Below are 17,331 nucleotides of genomic sequence, written 5' to 3'. Positions count from 1 at the left end.
GATCCCTAAAATTAAAACTTCTGACACTCCCTGAAACTTCATGTTACAGATCGAGTCATTGGACAGAAATATGTAGTGCTACTGCTGCATGTTCTCTTTGTAGTTGTGTGTAAAATGTTTAAAGTCAGTTACTGGAGAGTAACTGCCTGTGAGTGGTACTGGTCCATAGTGGTGTATGGGTTAGAAGGATGTGCAGCAGGGGCTGGGTTTGCTCTCCAAGCTCTCATCCCACCTCCTTGCTCTAGGAGTCATGAACTAATGGTGCCGATTGCTTCTGCATCATCTGAAACAAGTTGTCTTGTACGTTGGGGTTATGAACGCAACCTTGAACTTTGTGCTTCCAAAAATATAATTCTGATAATCTAGTGTAAGGGTTTTTCCCCATTTTTTTTTTTCCCCCCCCTCTTCAGGAATGGAAGCAAATATTTCATGGTTTGCACAAACTCTCCTGAGATGTTTCTTCCCAGTCTTGCTTATGTTACACTTTGTTTTCTGAAATCGTCTCACAGTAATCTTCTAAGAGTGTTCTCCGAGTCTTGGCAAATAGAAGCCTCGTTTAGACAAGGTTTATTTTTGACTACAGCCTTGCTGGTGCTAATGAGTGGTTCTGGGAGATCGAAGTCTGAGCGAGTCTCCAGTGAGATATTCTCCTCAATCCCATGGGGGAAAACTGTTGCTTCAAAATGCTTAAATGCAGCACAGGCTGCCTGGCTTGCACGTACCTGGGTGTAAAACACAAGCTCAAGCTGCCTGTGGTCACACCAGTGTTTAAAAATGATTATACTGGTGTTTGTCATATCTGAAGGAAAACAGTGAATTGTGACAGTAAATGGCAAGAATGGGAACTGCAGTAAGGTGGCTAGATGGAGTACATGTGTATTGCTGATTGTGGAGTGAGAAGGATCTGCTTAAATATCAGAATCTTGGAAAGAGGAACAATGTTTTGAGGTAGACTTTGAAAGGTTATTGAGCTAAAAGAGCACTTTGATAGCTGGCTAACACCTCTGAATAGACATGGAAGGTATTTATCTTCAGAAAATAGTGGAAGAGTTGAAATAATTTGAAGTAGCTGGCTCACCTGTTCTTTAATGTATTCTGTGGAGTTTTTTTAAGCATTAAATGTTGTTTACTTTCTTAAAATATCAATGCAGCATAAAATTGGATATTGTGTTTCTGAAGTTTAAAATCTGGTTTCATATACTTTTTAAATAGTTAAGTGACATGTAACCTTGTCTTAGCAAGTGAGTCCTACAACAATTCACAATATTCATTTAATGGGACTGGTGCAGCAGAATGTGTAGTAAGCTAAGTTTAAAAAAAAGTCTATATTGTTTAATTTTTGTTTTTACTGTTTCTATAGGGAATGAAACTTTAACAAGAAGTCTATGTTAAAGCCTGGCTGACAGCAAGAGAGGCAAAGTGTAGAAGCAATGCCCTGATGAAAAGGTAGGGAAAACCTTGGTAGAATTTCCAAAAGGCTTGTGTTCTGACTTGGGAGAATTCCTGTAATATTTGAGGCACTTCTGCTTTGTTCCCAGGATTGTTTGCTTGCTATGAGTAAAATACTGGGGAAAAATGGCTTTTCTGTCACTTTTGCCAGGCAACTTTTGAAGTACAGAGGTGGGGTGAAGATTTTCCCTGTGTAACTGCAGTTATTCACATGTTCTTGAGACTGTTGAGCTCTCATGTGATTTGTGCAGTGTCATGGCTGAGAAATGGTTCTGAGTAGCCGTAGTGGGACTGACTGATCCAGTTAACTTCATTTTACTCTTGCATGGCTAGCCTCGACGTTTCTGTGTGTTGGCAGCACACTTGAACAGGGTAATGCAGCAGTACACAGGAGACTGAAATGCTAGGGTCTACTAGAACTTCACTGGCAGTTTTTAAAAACTGGTCACTGATTTGTCTGTCTGTTGTCTACTCTTCGGGTGCCTTCAAAGGAAGGAAATTCTTGGGATGTGATTATATGAAGAATGCTTTAAAAAGACATAATGACCATTTTTATTAAAGCTTTGAACTGTTTTTAAAAAGGTGTGTTGCAAAGCCCTGTACTGGTTTCCAGCCTATGCTAGGAGACCTTCATTCCTTGTTTACAAACAGAACATCTCTTTGGAGTCAGGCTAATAAAGTAAAATGTCACTTGCTTTAGACAGCAAATGGGCCTTATAAGGAACTCAAATTAATAAGCTATTTAATATTCTCAAAGGAAACTGCAGGAAGCAATAGGAATGAAGATGAGGAAGATTAAAAGATTACAAGGCAGTTGTTGTATTTGTGTCTGCCAGCAGTGGACTGGCAAAGCTGTTCTACCAGAATCGGATGGTCCTTACTGCTGTCTTTCATATATCATGGATCTCTTGCACATGCAAAAAGCATACAAGTCAACCCTTTTTGCTATCTGGGAAAGCTGGCTTCTTGAAAGAAGCTGATGTTGCTAGAGCAAGTTCTTCTGGTCTGCAGCGCGCTTACAGATTATCTCTACAAAATCTGTGGGCAGGAGCAGGTTGTATGAATTATATCAGTATTTTTTTTTCCTTAGAAATGGTGTAGTACCTCTATAGTAAACTCTACTTCATGAAGCATCATGCCTCGTGCTGCTGCACAGATGGAATATAAGCCACATCTGCATTAGTTCTGGTCACGTGAGGAAGAAAAAGCTGATTTATACTCTGATCTTATAGTATTTGAACAAAAAATGTGGTCTGTTCAAAAAGCTTGGACACCGAGTTAGTTGTTTTGTCTGAAAATAGGTGAGGTGATATGAAATCGTGCCTTTCAATTTTTATTTGCTTTCTGTATGAGAGTGGTGAGTAGTTTATAGCAAATAGAAAACTTTGTTGGAAGCAAACTAAGCGTATGTGCTGCTCTTTCTGAATTCACTGGTGAAATAAAAGTTGCACCAGTATTTGATTTATCACAAAAGGATGAGCCACATGGAACTCCCGTAAACCTCCTGATCATCTTTCTTGTAACAGCAGGTTGTTTTGCACTTTGCAGCAGGCTGGTGCTCTTTTAACACTAGCAATAGATCCATAGTGTTTGATCACAAAGCTAATTTTTCAGATTAATCCCTTTTGCACAATTGCTAAAATGCCTGCATCTATGATTTACAACAGCGATGACAGACAGCAAAAATTATTTATTAGTATTTCTTAAATGTTTATGAAGTAATACAATGATATTGAAAAATTAAATTGTATCAACAATGAAACCGAGTTTGCCCTTCATCTTTGAGCAAAATAATCAACCTCATCGTTTGTGGATCTGTGGCAGGATTATCTGATTGTTTCCGTTATTCCCATGTTTTTAGAAACAGCAAAAAGCCCTCTTTTCTTCCACATTTATATAGTCATGATCTGCAAAGTCTGTGTGTGGATTTAATATGTTCCTACAAGTCAGTTTGTTACTTGCAAGGATATTTTGTTTCTTACTGATGTTTATAGTGTTTCATTTCTAGTGGAATTAATTATGTGTAGTCCATTAAAAATGATTGTCAGGAAATGGCTCAAAGACCATATATTGCACTTATTTCCAGGGATTTTTGTAAGAAATTATGTTTATGATCCCATGTCTTCGTCTTCAAAGTGCAGTTTTTCATCCCCAGATGACCGCGGTGTAGAAAAGTGATAGTAGCTGCTTCTCAGGGTGGTACCGTTATGTTGTTGACTTTCACTTGGAACCTGCTGCTTCAAGCAACACTCTTGTGCAGTGTGACTGTTTCTGTTTAGTGCTCTGGTGGGTTTTGTTTTGTTTTTTCCTGGAAATTGGCTTGTAGTACTGTGTGATATACCTTTGTGGTAAGAGTTTCTACAGAAATTATTCAGGTTAATCAGTTTGTGCGACATTTGTTTTTCACAGAATAATTATTTGTCACTAAATTAGCTCCCATTACATACCTTATTTCTGGGGTCTGTTAACATCAAGTTTGCATAAATCTGTTCTCACAGTTAACAGATGTTGATAATCTGAGTATCACAGTAGCTCTAGTAAAGTCTGAAGTCAGCTTGAATAAAATACCACTGAATTGTTTTGATATCTTCTGCATTTCATCCCATTTTTAGCTGCAAGCCTTTGTATCAGAAGGCAGAGATCTGAAGGATGATGCATCATCAGCTAGGCTTCTTTTTCCCCTTCTGTAAAAGCTGCATTAAATTATGAAACTCTTGCTGACTTGTGTATTACTTGCTGTAACCTTAGGAAGTAAATTTGTGTGATAGCAGGTGTTCGTATGTAGGGGATTCTAATTTTAACTGGCTCTAAATGAGGAGAGCTTGTCCCAGTTTTTCCTGAAAGTGCTTTTGGGAATAAATGAATGTTTGAATTTAAGACTTTTGGTATAAACTCGACATGAAATAATTAGTAGTGAGGCTTAAATTGTGAGACAGGTATGATTCTTCAGTATAATGTATATGTATCTTTCTGTTTATTTGTGGTGCAGTCTTGGCTAATTGAACTGGAATAAGGTACCGCTAATACACTGAAGTTCTAAGATTTGCAATTTTAGCATTCACAGTTTGTATAAGTTTTGATTGCTAAAATTGTTACGAAATATTTAGAACTTCAGTGGTGTTAGCTAAAAGATGTTAGTGTTTGGCCTTATGTTAGAGTTTAAAGATGCTTTATGAAACTTCTTTATCTCTCTATGCGTTTATTGTTAGCCTGTTCTGGATTTGCTGGAGCCGGATGTACAGTGAAATAGTAGGCAGCATATGCAGTGATTGAATTTGTGTGTCTTTGGATACATCACTCAAAGAGAAGTTTGAGTTTGTAGTTATTACTCTCATATACTGCTTATAGAGTAACATATTCCAGATGTTTTTGAAATAACTGAATTTAGGTTAAATTAAACTTAGTTTTGTAACTGCATTCTCTTTTCTCTCAGAAAACAAGCTGAACAGTTATTTACAAACTGTTACACTGCTATATATTGATTATTTTTTCCCAGTAATTGTGTGTTCTAAAGTGTCCCGTATTACTTACTAACCATACAGAAAGAAACAAAGGTTGGATAGTTTGGAGGTTTTTCTTGGCGTTTCCTTGAATAATGTAAATAACCTTAAAATAAAAACTGTTACTCATTGCCTTGCAACTGTAGAAGCTGGTCAGGTCCGTTACTCCAGCAAAACACAACCAACCTAGAAAATAAGAGCAGGAGGGTGAAATGAGCTTTCTTGTGCTGGTGGATGGGGTTGATAGTGGAGATCTGGCACAGGCTGACATTCCTCTTGAGCAGGGACTGGTGCTGGCAATCTGAGGTCAGCTTGGAACAGTTTGATTAAATGCACAGTATCAACTTGCGACACAATTTCCCTAGTTACCAGTGAGAGATGTCCAGATTTATTTTGCTTGTTTTAATGAAGATTTCTTGATAAAATGCAAGAATCGTGATGGTGTGATGTTGGGTAAGGCTTAAACTTGCTACCTAGAGCAAAAAATAAAGGGAGATAGATAAAGCAACCGGTATAAACGTGGCATGAAAACTGAAGTCTTGTACCCACCATTCAAACTGTGTTGAATTCCATTTGTTGAGTTCCTGAATGGTAGCGAACTCCTGTGTTGTAACAGTTTCTCTTGCAATCAAATTTTACACCCAAATAAAATTAATTCAACAAAAGAGTCTTAAATAGCTTGTCTGGTTTAAAGAATCTGCAACTTGATGACAGTAAACTTCCTGAAGCTCCTTTAGCAAGGTTCCAGCACATATGGGTGACTTAGATAAACATTTTAAGCCTATTTCTCAGTGTTCCATGAAAGAGTGGAAAGTATTTTTTTTATTTGAAAGATCAAGCTATTAAATGAGACATAGGGTTTAAGTGACTTGCAAAAGTATTCAGGAGTCTCTGATGGAGAGGAATCTGAATCACCTGATAATGTTGCACAGCGTGTTGTTGTTTGCAAGGCCATCCTTTCATCCTACAGATCTTAGTTTGTCCTGTGCTGAAGTTAATTTACAACCTTGGTAGCAAATACTACCAAAAAGCACTGTACGGAAAGAATTCATATGTAAAGAATTTTTTATCAGTATATTCCATGAAGAAATAATGTACTTTCCCAGTACAGTTTGGCTGGAACAGCAAGACTGTATTCCTTTTCATTATGAAAACCTTCAGGTGGTCTTAAATGCTTTTGTGTCCCAGTGGTCTGTAGTCCATTGAAGCTGACTTGGTTTAAATGTCTTACATAAAAGCTGGTGTATTGCTGGCTATCAACATGTTACATATCAAGGATCTGAGCCCTAAAACACTATGAAATAAAATTGTATCAACTTTTAACTTGCAAAAATACTCCAAGAAGATCTGGCCTTGGTATTTGATGTAAAATCCCATGGGGTGAGATGGCTGCAAATGTTAGTCATATCTTTAGAATAATCAAGACAGGCTTTGCATAAATGCTTAATATTCAGGAACCAAATTAATTCCAGATCATGCCTTAAAGATCCATTGTCATGGCACGGGAGCAGACTATATGCAAAATATGTAAGAACTACTTTTTGTCTTAGCCATGAGCTTTAATTAGTGAACTCTTCGCAAAACTTTGCACGCTATTTTGCTATTACTCTTCCTGTTGGTTCAGCTACTCTAGCATGTGAGTACAGGCCACTTGGGTTTTCCATACAAAGATTTAAGAATTAACTCTCATGATTGTGACTCAGAATTCCAAACTGGAAAGATCATGACTACAAATGAAAAATGTTATTTGATCTGATGATGGATCTCTCTTATTTCTTTTGTATTCTTATGTTGCGTTTTCATTTATATTATTGAAAATTTTCTGTTTTTAAAAATAAACATAATTTTATTCTTTCTGATGTCTTAAGTTTCCTTTAGAAATACTGATATATATATCTCTTTCTTACCAGTTAGAACGTCTTGTAATGGAAGATGGAAGACAAAGGGGCCCGTGTTGCTGACTACTTTGTTGTCGCAGGATTAACAGATATTTCAAAACCACTGGAGGAAGAAATCCACTTCAATGACGCCTGCCATAAAATTGCTAAACCAAAAGAACCTGTTACAGATGTAACAGTAATTAATAAATCTCTGGGGGAGGAAGTTCCTCAGGGATATAAATGCATAGATGTTACTCCCTCAGGACTGTCTGCAGATCTTAATAATGGCAGTCTTGTAGGACCGCAAATATACCTTTGTTATCGCCGAGGAAGGGATAAGCCCCCGCTTACTGATTTGGGGTGAGTGGTTTTTCTGTTCCTGTAAGTGATGTTGGCAATTTTATTTGACTAACAAGATTTATTGAAGTACCATGCTTTTCTAATATAAGGCAAAACTCTAAAGAGGAGGATATTTCTTGACTTGAGCATACTGTAACCTAATATGGTGGGAAAAATGCATGCTGAGTGCATTTTAGTGAAAGGTCTACACCTTTGCATTTTGGAGGTTTCGAAACCATTTGTAATTTTAAGTGTGTATATTTTGGTTGAGGTAACATGCTTAACCTATTTAATACGGATTGAAAAGAGGTGAGTTCTAGGATGTTCTTAGGATCAGGCGATGAATCTTTAATAGAATTGAAAATAATACTATTTTACAGTAAACAAAACACTTAAAAGCAATTATACATGAGAAAAACCAGTATAGTTTAATGACAAAGTTTTTCTGTTAGAATGCAATTTGATATAACATGACCTGAACTTGTCAGTAAAAATGTGTTAATCAGAGATGAGACAAGAGCTGCTGCTAAACTAGTACTGTTCAGTTATAATTCTTATTATAGTTTTAGTATTCAAAATGTTAAAATTATGTGCCTTCTGACTTTTGTTCATCCCATTTTAACTAGGGTTTTATATGATGGAAAAGAAAGAGTAAAGCAAGGTTGTGAAATAATTCAAACTACTCCATATGGTCGGCCTGCTAATATTAGTGGCAGCACCTCGTCACAAAGGGTATACATCACTTACCGAAGAGCATCCGAAAACATGACACAAAACACGTTGGCTGTCACGGATGTATGTATAATCATACCAAGTAAAGGAGAAACCCCGCCACATACATTCTGCAAGGTTGACAAGAATCTTAATAATAGTATGGTAAGATTCAAAATCTGGATTTTGAACAGTTGTTATTCAATGATGCGATGTTTGTGGAGTGTTTGTGACAGTTCTCAGAGGACCTGGTAAAAAATTTTGGTAAGTACTCTCCGAAGATAGATCAGATCTTGGAAGAGTTGGAGAATTAGTCCTTAGGACCTGCTGTGTCACCATGTGCATAACTGTAGGTTTTACGGACGTGACTGTTTCTGATGCTGATTTTACTGTTGTGGTGGAAATTCTATATCTAACCACCACCTTCTATTTTGTTTTTAAAGTCTTCCATTACCTACGGTGCTGTTTTATGTGTCAGTCTCCTCTGTAGTTTCACAAACTTTTTCTCTGAAGAAAGTTGCATGTGAGCAATGTTGAATGCTGCTGACTGTAAACCTGTTTAAATGCTTAATATGGTTCCGAAGCCAGACCTGCTCAAACACACAGGCAGCGCAGCACTTTGTTTTGTAGAACTTAATATTTCAGTGTCTCCTAATGGAATCTGCAGCCCTAAGTGCTGGCTTTCCTAGGGGCCTCAAAAGTCAGCGTGCTGGCGAGGATGCTGGCTGCGTAGGGGAATAGTATCATGCAAAAAAGATCATGGTGGAAATTGATCTGCACTTATTTTTAAATAAATGTCTGTAGACATTAACAAATGCATTTTTCAGTTCTACCAGTCCCTGTGTTGACTGGGTTACAGGAGTGCTGTCTTACGGAAATTGCTGTATCTTTCTCCCATGCCTAAAAGCTTTGCACCCTTAAAAGGTGCCGGTCTTTTCTGTGGCTTTCAATGTTCTTTATTCTCATGTCCAGAAATCGAGAACTTCAGAAATATTTAAAAATGTTAAGAATGCCAGAAAGGAAGTTGTTGTTTAGAAGCTGCAAAAACTATGACGTTATGCTGCAGTGTTTTACAGACCATGAAATCACAGATGCAATAATTTGACTTAAAGATTAGTGTGATTAAAATATAAATGCAGGCACAAAAGAAAATTGATGAGTATTAAAGTAATACACAAATGTAGTTAATAGCAGAAACATTATACTGTGTGTGTGTATATATAAATACCTGCATGTATGTATATGTATCTGCCTATATACATGTTTAAGCCAGAAGTTTAATGGAATGGAGAAAGGTTTAAATATTTATATGGATGACAGTTGTACTTAAAATTCCATAGTTATGTTCACAAATGTTTTGGAGAAGGATTTATAGGCCTCATGCCTCAGTCTAGAAACCAGTTGTGTTTGGGAGGTCATGCTGTGCCTGCCGTGGATCAGTGGCTCAGAGCTAACGCAGTGCTTTGCTTTCAGTGATCTGTTTGTGGCCGTTGTCTGAAAGGATGGCATAGCAGGCCCCAAATTCCAATATCTTAAAGCTCTATGTTTTTGTGTATAGATTATGGTCCTTTGTAAAGAAGGAAGAGGAGGCTTTCCTCCACTCTTCTCTGTTACATTCTTTTCTTATACTTCAGCACGTAATTCAATACTTTCTTCTGTTTTACAGTGGGGCTCAGCAGTATATTTATGTTACAAAAAGTCTGTGGCAAAAACCAACACCATATCATATAAAGCTGGTATGTAACTACTATTTAGCTTTATCTTCAATTCAGGGTGTACAAGCTTATTTGTGATGTAATACATTTCTAATCGAATAATTACTTGACAAAGACACTGTCTTGGCATTATCCAAAAAGGAATCTTTCCCTAGAGAATACTTTTAAAATAGTGTCCTAACATAAGCCTTAGAATTATATATCATGACCATTTGTTTTAAAATTTGCTTTTAATTGGAAGCTGTTGTGTTTTGATAGGTTTCTACAAACCTGTGTGTCTCCCACCTCTGTTTTTGTTGCTAAGAACTCTCTCTTAAGAATGTGTGTGTGTGTATATATATATATGCAGAAGAAAATACTTCAAAAATTACTTGACGAATTTTCATGATCACTTTCTTCAGTAAACATTTTGAAGATGTTGAGGGATAGAGCAAATTTCCACACTGCCCTGAACGTCAGTGGCATTGAGCTCTTTAAGTATTTTTGGATTGCATATCATCTTTATTTTGTTGTTTTATTTATAAGACAGAATTAGATTTGCTATGGCTCTGATGAAATGTGTTGAGTTTTCTTTTTTTTTTAAAAAAAAAAGTCTGTTGTTTGAGTGCACGTCATAAGCATGATTCAGGCTTAAGCTTTAATTTACTTATATCCCTTTGAGATGCTGCTTTCTGTAAACAACAGTAGTTTGGGACTAGCTAAAAGGTGGACACTAAATTTGTAAATAAATACAAATTTTAAAAAGCCCCACATCTGTTAGTAGCTTGCACAAAATTTTGCTTCTTGAGAGGAAAAACCAGACCAAACCACTGCCCTTCTTGATGACCAGTTTTTATTGCTTATTAATATTTCACTGTATATTAGATTAGAATGTGTAGTGATTGCGTTTTCTAATGCAGAGAAATCTTAAATCTCTTCATATAATATTCCTTCTCCGTTCGGAGTCCCCTGGGCTGGCAATGAGCATGGATAGTTTGCCACAACCATGTGATGTAATTGAAGACCTGTATGAACTTCAAGTTTTACAGCTATGTTTAAAATTAAGTCTAAATGCTTAGTCTGATAGCCCATTAGCTGAATCCTCGGCTGAGGTAGATCAGCATAATTAATTGGTTCGATTCTGTTGAAACTAAAAAAATAATTTAATATCTAACATATCAGATATTTCAGGAAACTAGTTGGCAAGAAGTACTTGCTTTTATAACTGAAAATGTCAGTCTTATTTCTCAGTTATTCAGGTTACCATTTTTTCAACTAAATTATAAATCTTTACTCATACTTGTGAAGAATGTGAGCTGTTACAGTAATAGCTGAGATGCACAGAACCTGCAAACAGAAATAGATAAATTAGTTAGGAGGAGTTCCTAGAGTGGTAAGTAGCACTTCAGCTCAGTGTTTTAATGGGTGATTCCTCCTCAGGCCCTGGGAGCACGCTGCCCCTTGCCAGCTATTTGCTGTGCCTGATTATTTACAACTTTATTGATCTTCTGAAGTCAGTATATGCTGATCTACAATTTCTCTGGGCATTTTTTTAATGGAATGAGCTATTACAAATGTGTTTCCGCTATTCCTTACATAACTACCTTTTTACAAATTGCCTTTATAGGTTTAATATGCAGATATCCTGAAGAAGATTATGAATCATTCCCGTTACCAGAATCTGTGCCTCTTTTTTGTCTACCTATGGGTGCAACGATTGAATGTTGGCCATCTAACAGTAAATACCCTCTCCCAGTTTTTTCTACATTTGTACTAACTGGAGCTTCTGCAGAAAAGGTATTCTAAAAGTTAAAAAAAAATCATGGTTTATAATTTGAGTTTAAAAATGCAGGTGTTTATCTTTTCAGGGTGCATATTTTCACGAACAAACTTGCATCTATTTGTTTGGGCTTAATTCAAAGACTACTTTAAAGAGTGACTTGCATTTATTTCAGTGCTGGACTGTTGATCATATAAACGTGTTCTCCCTTGCTTTCCAATCATGTTAGTCTTTGAAACTACAGAGCTATAAAAATTCTGAGTGCATATACATGCAAGTATACCATTTTTATTGCAAGTGTGGAAACAACCTTGTATGTATATGCTTGTTCTAAAAAATAAATTGAATGTCAAAGGAATACTGCTTTGAGTTGCTTATAAAGGATTCCTAAAATAGCTTTAAAAGCAATTGTAGGAGCAGTTGACTATATACTCGGTATAATCATAATTTTTCTCTCACTTAAATAGTTTCATAAATTACTCTTTCTCATATGACATCAAGTGTTTTAAATGAATAATAGCCAGTCTGGATTTTCACAGCCATAAGAATATTCCAGAATAGATTGCTTCAAAAGATGGTACATTAATGTAACTTTTCAAACAGTAACATCGACTTGATTTTCCTTGCCTGTTTGGGCGTTGTTAGATTGCTTTGAAGACAGAGGCAGATTCACTGACTTCAGCTTTGCTGTTTGCAGGTGTATGGTGCTGCTATTCAGTTTTATGAACTATATCCTGAAGAGAATCTCACAGAGAAACAAAAATCTCAGCTGGGATTATCAGCTGCTGCTGAGGGAAAGTCAGACACATGCCGAACAGTTCAAACGAATAAATGCATCTGTCTGCTCTCTCACTGGCCTTTCTTTGATGCTTTCAAGAAGTTTCTTACCTTTCTGTATCGTTACTCCATCTCTGGTCCACATGTTCTACCCATTGAGAAGTAAGTAATTTCAAAAATTTGTAACAGTAATTTCAGTTGATGAGAGCTTTTTGTTTTACTTCTAAGTTTCCTATAATATCCTTTTGATTTCAGTCATCAAACATTGGATGTAATGGTTACAGCAGATTAAGCACTTTTCTCTGTTGATTAAATGTATCTTTACATACTTCCTGAAAAAGCCAAGATTTTTATTTGTGTTTTAAGTGCCTGCAAAGGTATCTGTGAAAGCCCTTTAAAATTAGCTTTGCACCCTTTATCATAGTGATTAGGAGAGCAAGATTATAAATCCTTTCTTAATTTTTAATACATTAAGGTAGGAGAATAAAATATGTAGCTGTGAATTTTTTCAAATGCCTGATGTGTAGTGAGAGATTATAAAGTAGATTTGAAATTTTTTTTCCCTCCACTAGTAATCCTCTTCTATTTGTGATGAATAAACTTAATTTCATTCTTACATAAAGGATTTCCCATTTTAAAATGCAGAGGAAGTCCTTACATCCAAGGAGAGGTTGATATCTGTAATTGATATGTAATGCCATTTAACATTTTCTAGGCTAACAGAGCTTTTCAATACATCAGACTTCAATGCCTTCAAATACAATATTTGTTTGGTTTGGTTTGTTTGTGTGTTGTTTGTTTTTGTTTTTATTACACATCAGTATTCTGATTAAACTTTACTGTTAAACTTCATGCAACTTTCATTTTTATGGATTAAGTGAGTTTTTTGTGATTGTTTATCCACTTCATTATTTCACTTTGTATCTACTATACTTCTTTTAAAATTCTGATAGTGTAAATTTCCAATCATGAAAATATTTTTTTTTTTAACCTGAGAACTATATTTGGTGTTTGAATTTTGTGAATGAATAAAATGAGAAGCAAATATAATAAATAATAATAATAACTGGTCGGTTTACTGTGGATAATTTAAATATAGCTACACTGCCTTGCATGAAGTTAAATAGTATGTAGCCTGGTTTCTTCAGCTGTTTTAATGCTAATGAAAATTGTTTGTGCCATACGTGCATATTTAAACATTTTCTGCATCTGCAAGCAGCCGGCCTTGCCCTTCATGTTTGCTCTATGTTCAGTATTTCTGCCACCATCCTTGTACGAAATCTATGTTTCTGATTCAAAGCTATATATTTCATATAATGAGTCTTCTATATAAATCAGCGTGTTTGTGGCTTTCTCCGAATTTCTTCAAAATTTGGTTGTCTGCATCATAATAATGGTTAAAGTTGCAGAAATCCCACTAAAGGATGTGCCGTAGCGTACAGTTTCTGATGGATTACCTCTGCTTGAGTTTCTGCTGATTGCAGGTAGTTTCTTTTAATGAGAAAATGTGTATTATGTAGAACTCCTACACTTTTAGACCTTTTGTAAGTTAAAGCAGTGTATAAAACCGAGAACTTGCTCACATTTTAAAAACATTTTTCTGTATTTGTAATATTTGGAAAAACTTTAACACTTTTTTCCTCAGAAATTTTGCATAACATTTTGTATTTGGAAATGGAGAAAATGAATTAGCTCAATGACTTGATACTCAGCTCTGAGAGTGTGTTTGCAAATAAACAGTGCTGTCTCTGAGGTATAGCACTATTTCAAGCCAGAAGCATGATTGTAAAATGGTATTGTGGTAGTCAAACATCGATATTTCTACTTCACAATATTTTAAAAAAATCCAAAAAACAAACCAACCCTGCTTATAATTTTTCAGTGTCATGAACCAAGCTTGTAGTCTGAAAGATAATCTGACCTGCCATTTTGGTTGTCACTAGTAGAAAAATAGATTTTTCAAGGTCAGAACATCCCTGTAGGATTTGGGGCCTGTTTTGATGTCTGACTTTTTTGTCTCTCTGTCTTCTGGATAAGTATGTACTGGTTTTGTGTAATAATTTAATTTACAGGCCAAAACTTGTCTTGAGTTAAAGCAGTTTAAGCTTCTAATTTCTGCTAAATAAGTATTTTTCTTTTCCTCTAGACACATTTCCCATTTCATGCATAAAGTTCCTTTTCCATCCCCTCAGAGGCCACGAATTCTAGTTCAGGTAAGTGTCAATTTCTTTTTAACTGCTGTGTTTTAAGTGAAGGCAGAAGAGCTGTTGAACAGGTTTGTAAGCGGAAAATATAATATTTCTGTTAAATCTTTTTTGTTGTTGTTCAGGATTTTTTTTCCTAAATTCATACACTTGATTGTTACAGATTTCTCACTGTTCTGTTGCCAGTTTAGTTAAGGACTTTAATGAGATATTACAAGATACTGTTTAGTGAGCTCGGAACTTAATTTCCATATACTCTGAAAAAAAAATTAAAGAAAAACTACTCAAAGTTAGCGTCTGGTTTGATTTTTTGCAACAATTTTCGAACTGTTTTCTTCTTACTACTGTATGAAGGCTTAGTATGAAGTGAATAAATAGAATTAAAAGCAGCTGTGAAGCATATATTCATGATAACCAGGTTTCCCCAAAGGGAAACCCAGTTGGGTTATCTGTTATTTGAAATTTCACCCACGTCACTGTTTGTAGGAGAGAGGAAATCCCTATCTCAAAGACTTCTCTTAAGAAGTGTTATTAATTTTTTTTTTTTTTAAAGTCCTCCCAAGAGGCAAAATAGGAAGAGACACGTAAAAACTTTGTTGCTGAGAAAAGACAGCGTGGTTCTGGTTGTAGTTATTCTGCTAATCCTGTGGTTTTGAACAAGTTGTTACAAACTGATGTTACTCCCTGTTGGGGAACCCTGTGCAGTTTTAAGTCTTAATGCAGTAGCCTGTGTATTAATGAAGTCTTTCAGAGTAAATACGATCTTGGATTATGTCCTTATAGAAAGTATGGAATATTAAAGATCTTCCTTGGTGTACTGGGATATTCTAAAGAAGTGACATTTATTACTGTTACTGAAAAGGGGTTGGAGAACAGTTACACTGAAACTGAATTCCCCCTGCCCTTTGAAAGCTGTGGAATTACGGCTTAAAATGTAGAAGGCTTCATTTTTCAGCAGTTAATATATTCATTTTTTTTCAGCATTAGTTAGTTTAAATTCTTCTTTATGAATCTGCAATGCATTCAGTTCTGACTAAGAAAGGAAGAATGTGCTTTGCCTGGTTTTTACTAAAAGATACTCATGCACAGCATTGCACACCACTTCTTGCGGTGCTATATAGCTGGACTATAGAAGGTTTGGCTTAGTTTAAATTTTATTTTTAGGTGGTTTTTTGTTATAGTTGCATAATTGCTAATAAATATTTCCAAAGTTCAGAATAAAAAGAATGCATTTTAAAATCTCTTTCCAGCTATCTCCACATGATAACTTGATTCTTAGCCAGCCTGTGTCATCACCCCTTCCACTGAGGCAAGTACAGAGTCTACTGTTTAGTTGTGAAATGTTTTGTGACTTACATTGCAGAAAAGATTTATTATTTCTAGTTGCGATCGTGCACATTAACTTACCTTGTCTGGTGCCTTTTGTAGCTAGCGTATCTGAAGTTTGTTTATGTGAGCAGACCTACACTCTGGCAATGATACATACTTAATGAACAATATATGTGTTTTTTCAAATAATTTTAGTGGTGGTTAGATCCCCTTTCTAGGAGTTGATACCTGGGCTCCCAAGATAGAGGAGCTTTTGCATTGAAAGATAATTGAAGCAGTTCTGTGACTGTCTTAACTTTTGCGTCTCTGCAGGATAATGATTAAAGAAATGCATGTTTTCTCCCTATAAATTGCTTCTCAAAAAGAAAAATCATCATGCACGTGTCCTGAAAATACTCGAGACTGATTGAAGTAACCACTACTGGGAAGTAACTGTTCTTCACTGACCAGTGAAGTGTACCACGTAGTCTGCCTTGCAATCTTCTTTAAAACAAAGATTTACAGATTTAAGTTTATAAAATCCTACTCTAATGCCTTGGTTTCTATTTTGTTATTGAACTTTTTTTTTCTATTGTCCCCCGGAACTCACCAGTGTGTTTCTATTCTGTAACAGCGGGGGCAAGTTCTCTACACTACTCCAGAATTTAGGACCTGAAAATGCAGTAACTCTACTGGTCTTTGCTGTGACGGAACATAAAATTCTCATCCATTCATTGCGACCTTCTGTCCTTACTAGTGTGACAGAGGCATTAGTCTCTGTAAGTAACATTATTTTAATCATACACTTGAGAGTAGAAAAGATAATGTTTTTTAAATAAAATCTAAAATAAGTAATAGTGCTGTTAGCCTTAAAGGTTACTTAAAAATAAGAATAAAAATAAAGATTATTAGAGAGAAAAAAATAATGTTGCTAATGATATCCATGAAGACGGAAGAGTAAGAATAACTGTTTGTTCTTTGACTGTAAATACTGTAAATAAGCATCTTGTTTGGCCATCACAATGCAGAGAGTTCTTCATTTTCCCACATAGCACTGTATTCTCTCTTGCAGAAGAATTTTAAATGCACGTTATTTTCTTGCCTGACTTCACTATAGGCATTGTTTTACTATGTCTACTATATATGGTTTGTTATATAGAAGAGCTTTTTTTCCTACAAATTGAACACATTGAATTTTAAAGAAATTAGTGCATTTTTTGTTTAATAATCTCCACTTAGATTTTCACTGATAATTATCTACCATATTAAATACTTTTGAAGTGGCAGTTAGTGAAGTGTCGTTTATACTTGCATAGACTATATTATTATGAGTTTAACCGATGTTTTTATCTCTGCACATTTTCAAAGATGATATTTCCCTTCCATTGGCCTTGCCCATATATTCCTCTCTGTCCCCTGGCACTGGCAGATGTGTTAAGTGCCCCGTGCCCCTTCATCGTGGGAATTGATTCAAGATACTTTGATCTCTATGACCCTCCACCAGACGTTAGCTGTGTTGACCTAGATACCAATACAATTTCTCAGTAAGTATTTATTAACAATTTTTTCCCCTGTGTTAATTTTCAAAGGCAAAAACTAGCTTTTTGGCAAAACTTTGCAGGGTTTTGTTTGTTTTAAACCTCTGATTTTTCTATGCTTTTTCTTGGAACATATTAGTTCAGTTTCATC

At 35.7% G+C, this 17,331-nt stretch overlaps 1 protein-coding gene across 7 annotated transcripts in view; it reads left to right on the top strand.

The window, feature by feature from the left end:
• Positions 1 to 17,331, top strand: part of DENND4A (DENN domain containing 4A) — a 49,521-nt gene that overhangs the window by 7,103 nt on the left and 25,087 nt on the right. For 4 of the 7 annotated variants that reach the window (XM_065641312.1, XM_065641311.1, XM_065641307.1 and 1 more), the window contains exons 2-11: positions 1,361 to 1,446; positions 6,860 to 7,189; positions 7,795 to 8,044; positions 9,546 to 9,615; positions 11,201 to 11,370; positions 12,051 to 12,292; positions 14,277 to 14,343; positions 15,585 to 15,643; positions 16,277 to 16,421; positions 17,011 to 17,186. In XM_065641312.1, coding sequence (XP_065497384.1) covers positions 6,882 to 7,189; positions 7,795 to 8,044; positions 9,546 to 9,615; positions 11,201 to 11,370; positions 12,051 to 12,292; positions 14,277 to 14,343; positions 15,585 to 15,643; positions 16,277 to 16,421; positions 17,011 to 17,186 — 1,487 coding nt within the window. In that variant the 5' untranslated portion in view covers positions 1,361 to 1,446; positions 6,860 to 6,881. The remainder of the gene's footprint in view (positions 1 to 1,360; positions 1,447 to 6,859; positions 7,190 to 7,794; positions 8,045 to 9,545; positions 9,616 to 11,200; positions 11,371 to 12,050; positions 12,293 to 14,276; positions 14,344 to 15,584; positions 15,644 to 16,276; positions 16,422 to 17,010; positions 17,187 to 17,331) is intronic. The other 3 variants (XM_065641308.1, XM_065641309.1, XM_065641310.1) reach the window with 3 other exon arrangements.

Source organism: Caloenas nicobarica, chromosome 10 (assembly GCF_036013445.1).
Source record: "Caloenas nicobarica isolate bCalNic1 chromosome 10, bCalNic1.hap1, whole genome shotgun sequence".
Lineage (NCBI taxonomy): Eukaryota > Metazoa > Chordata > Aves > Columbiformes > Columbidae > Caloenas > Caloenas nicobarica.
The sequence above is the reverse complement of the archived record's forward strand: the minus strand, read 5'-3'. Positions and strand labels throughout refer to the sequence as shown.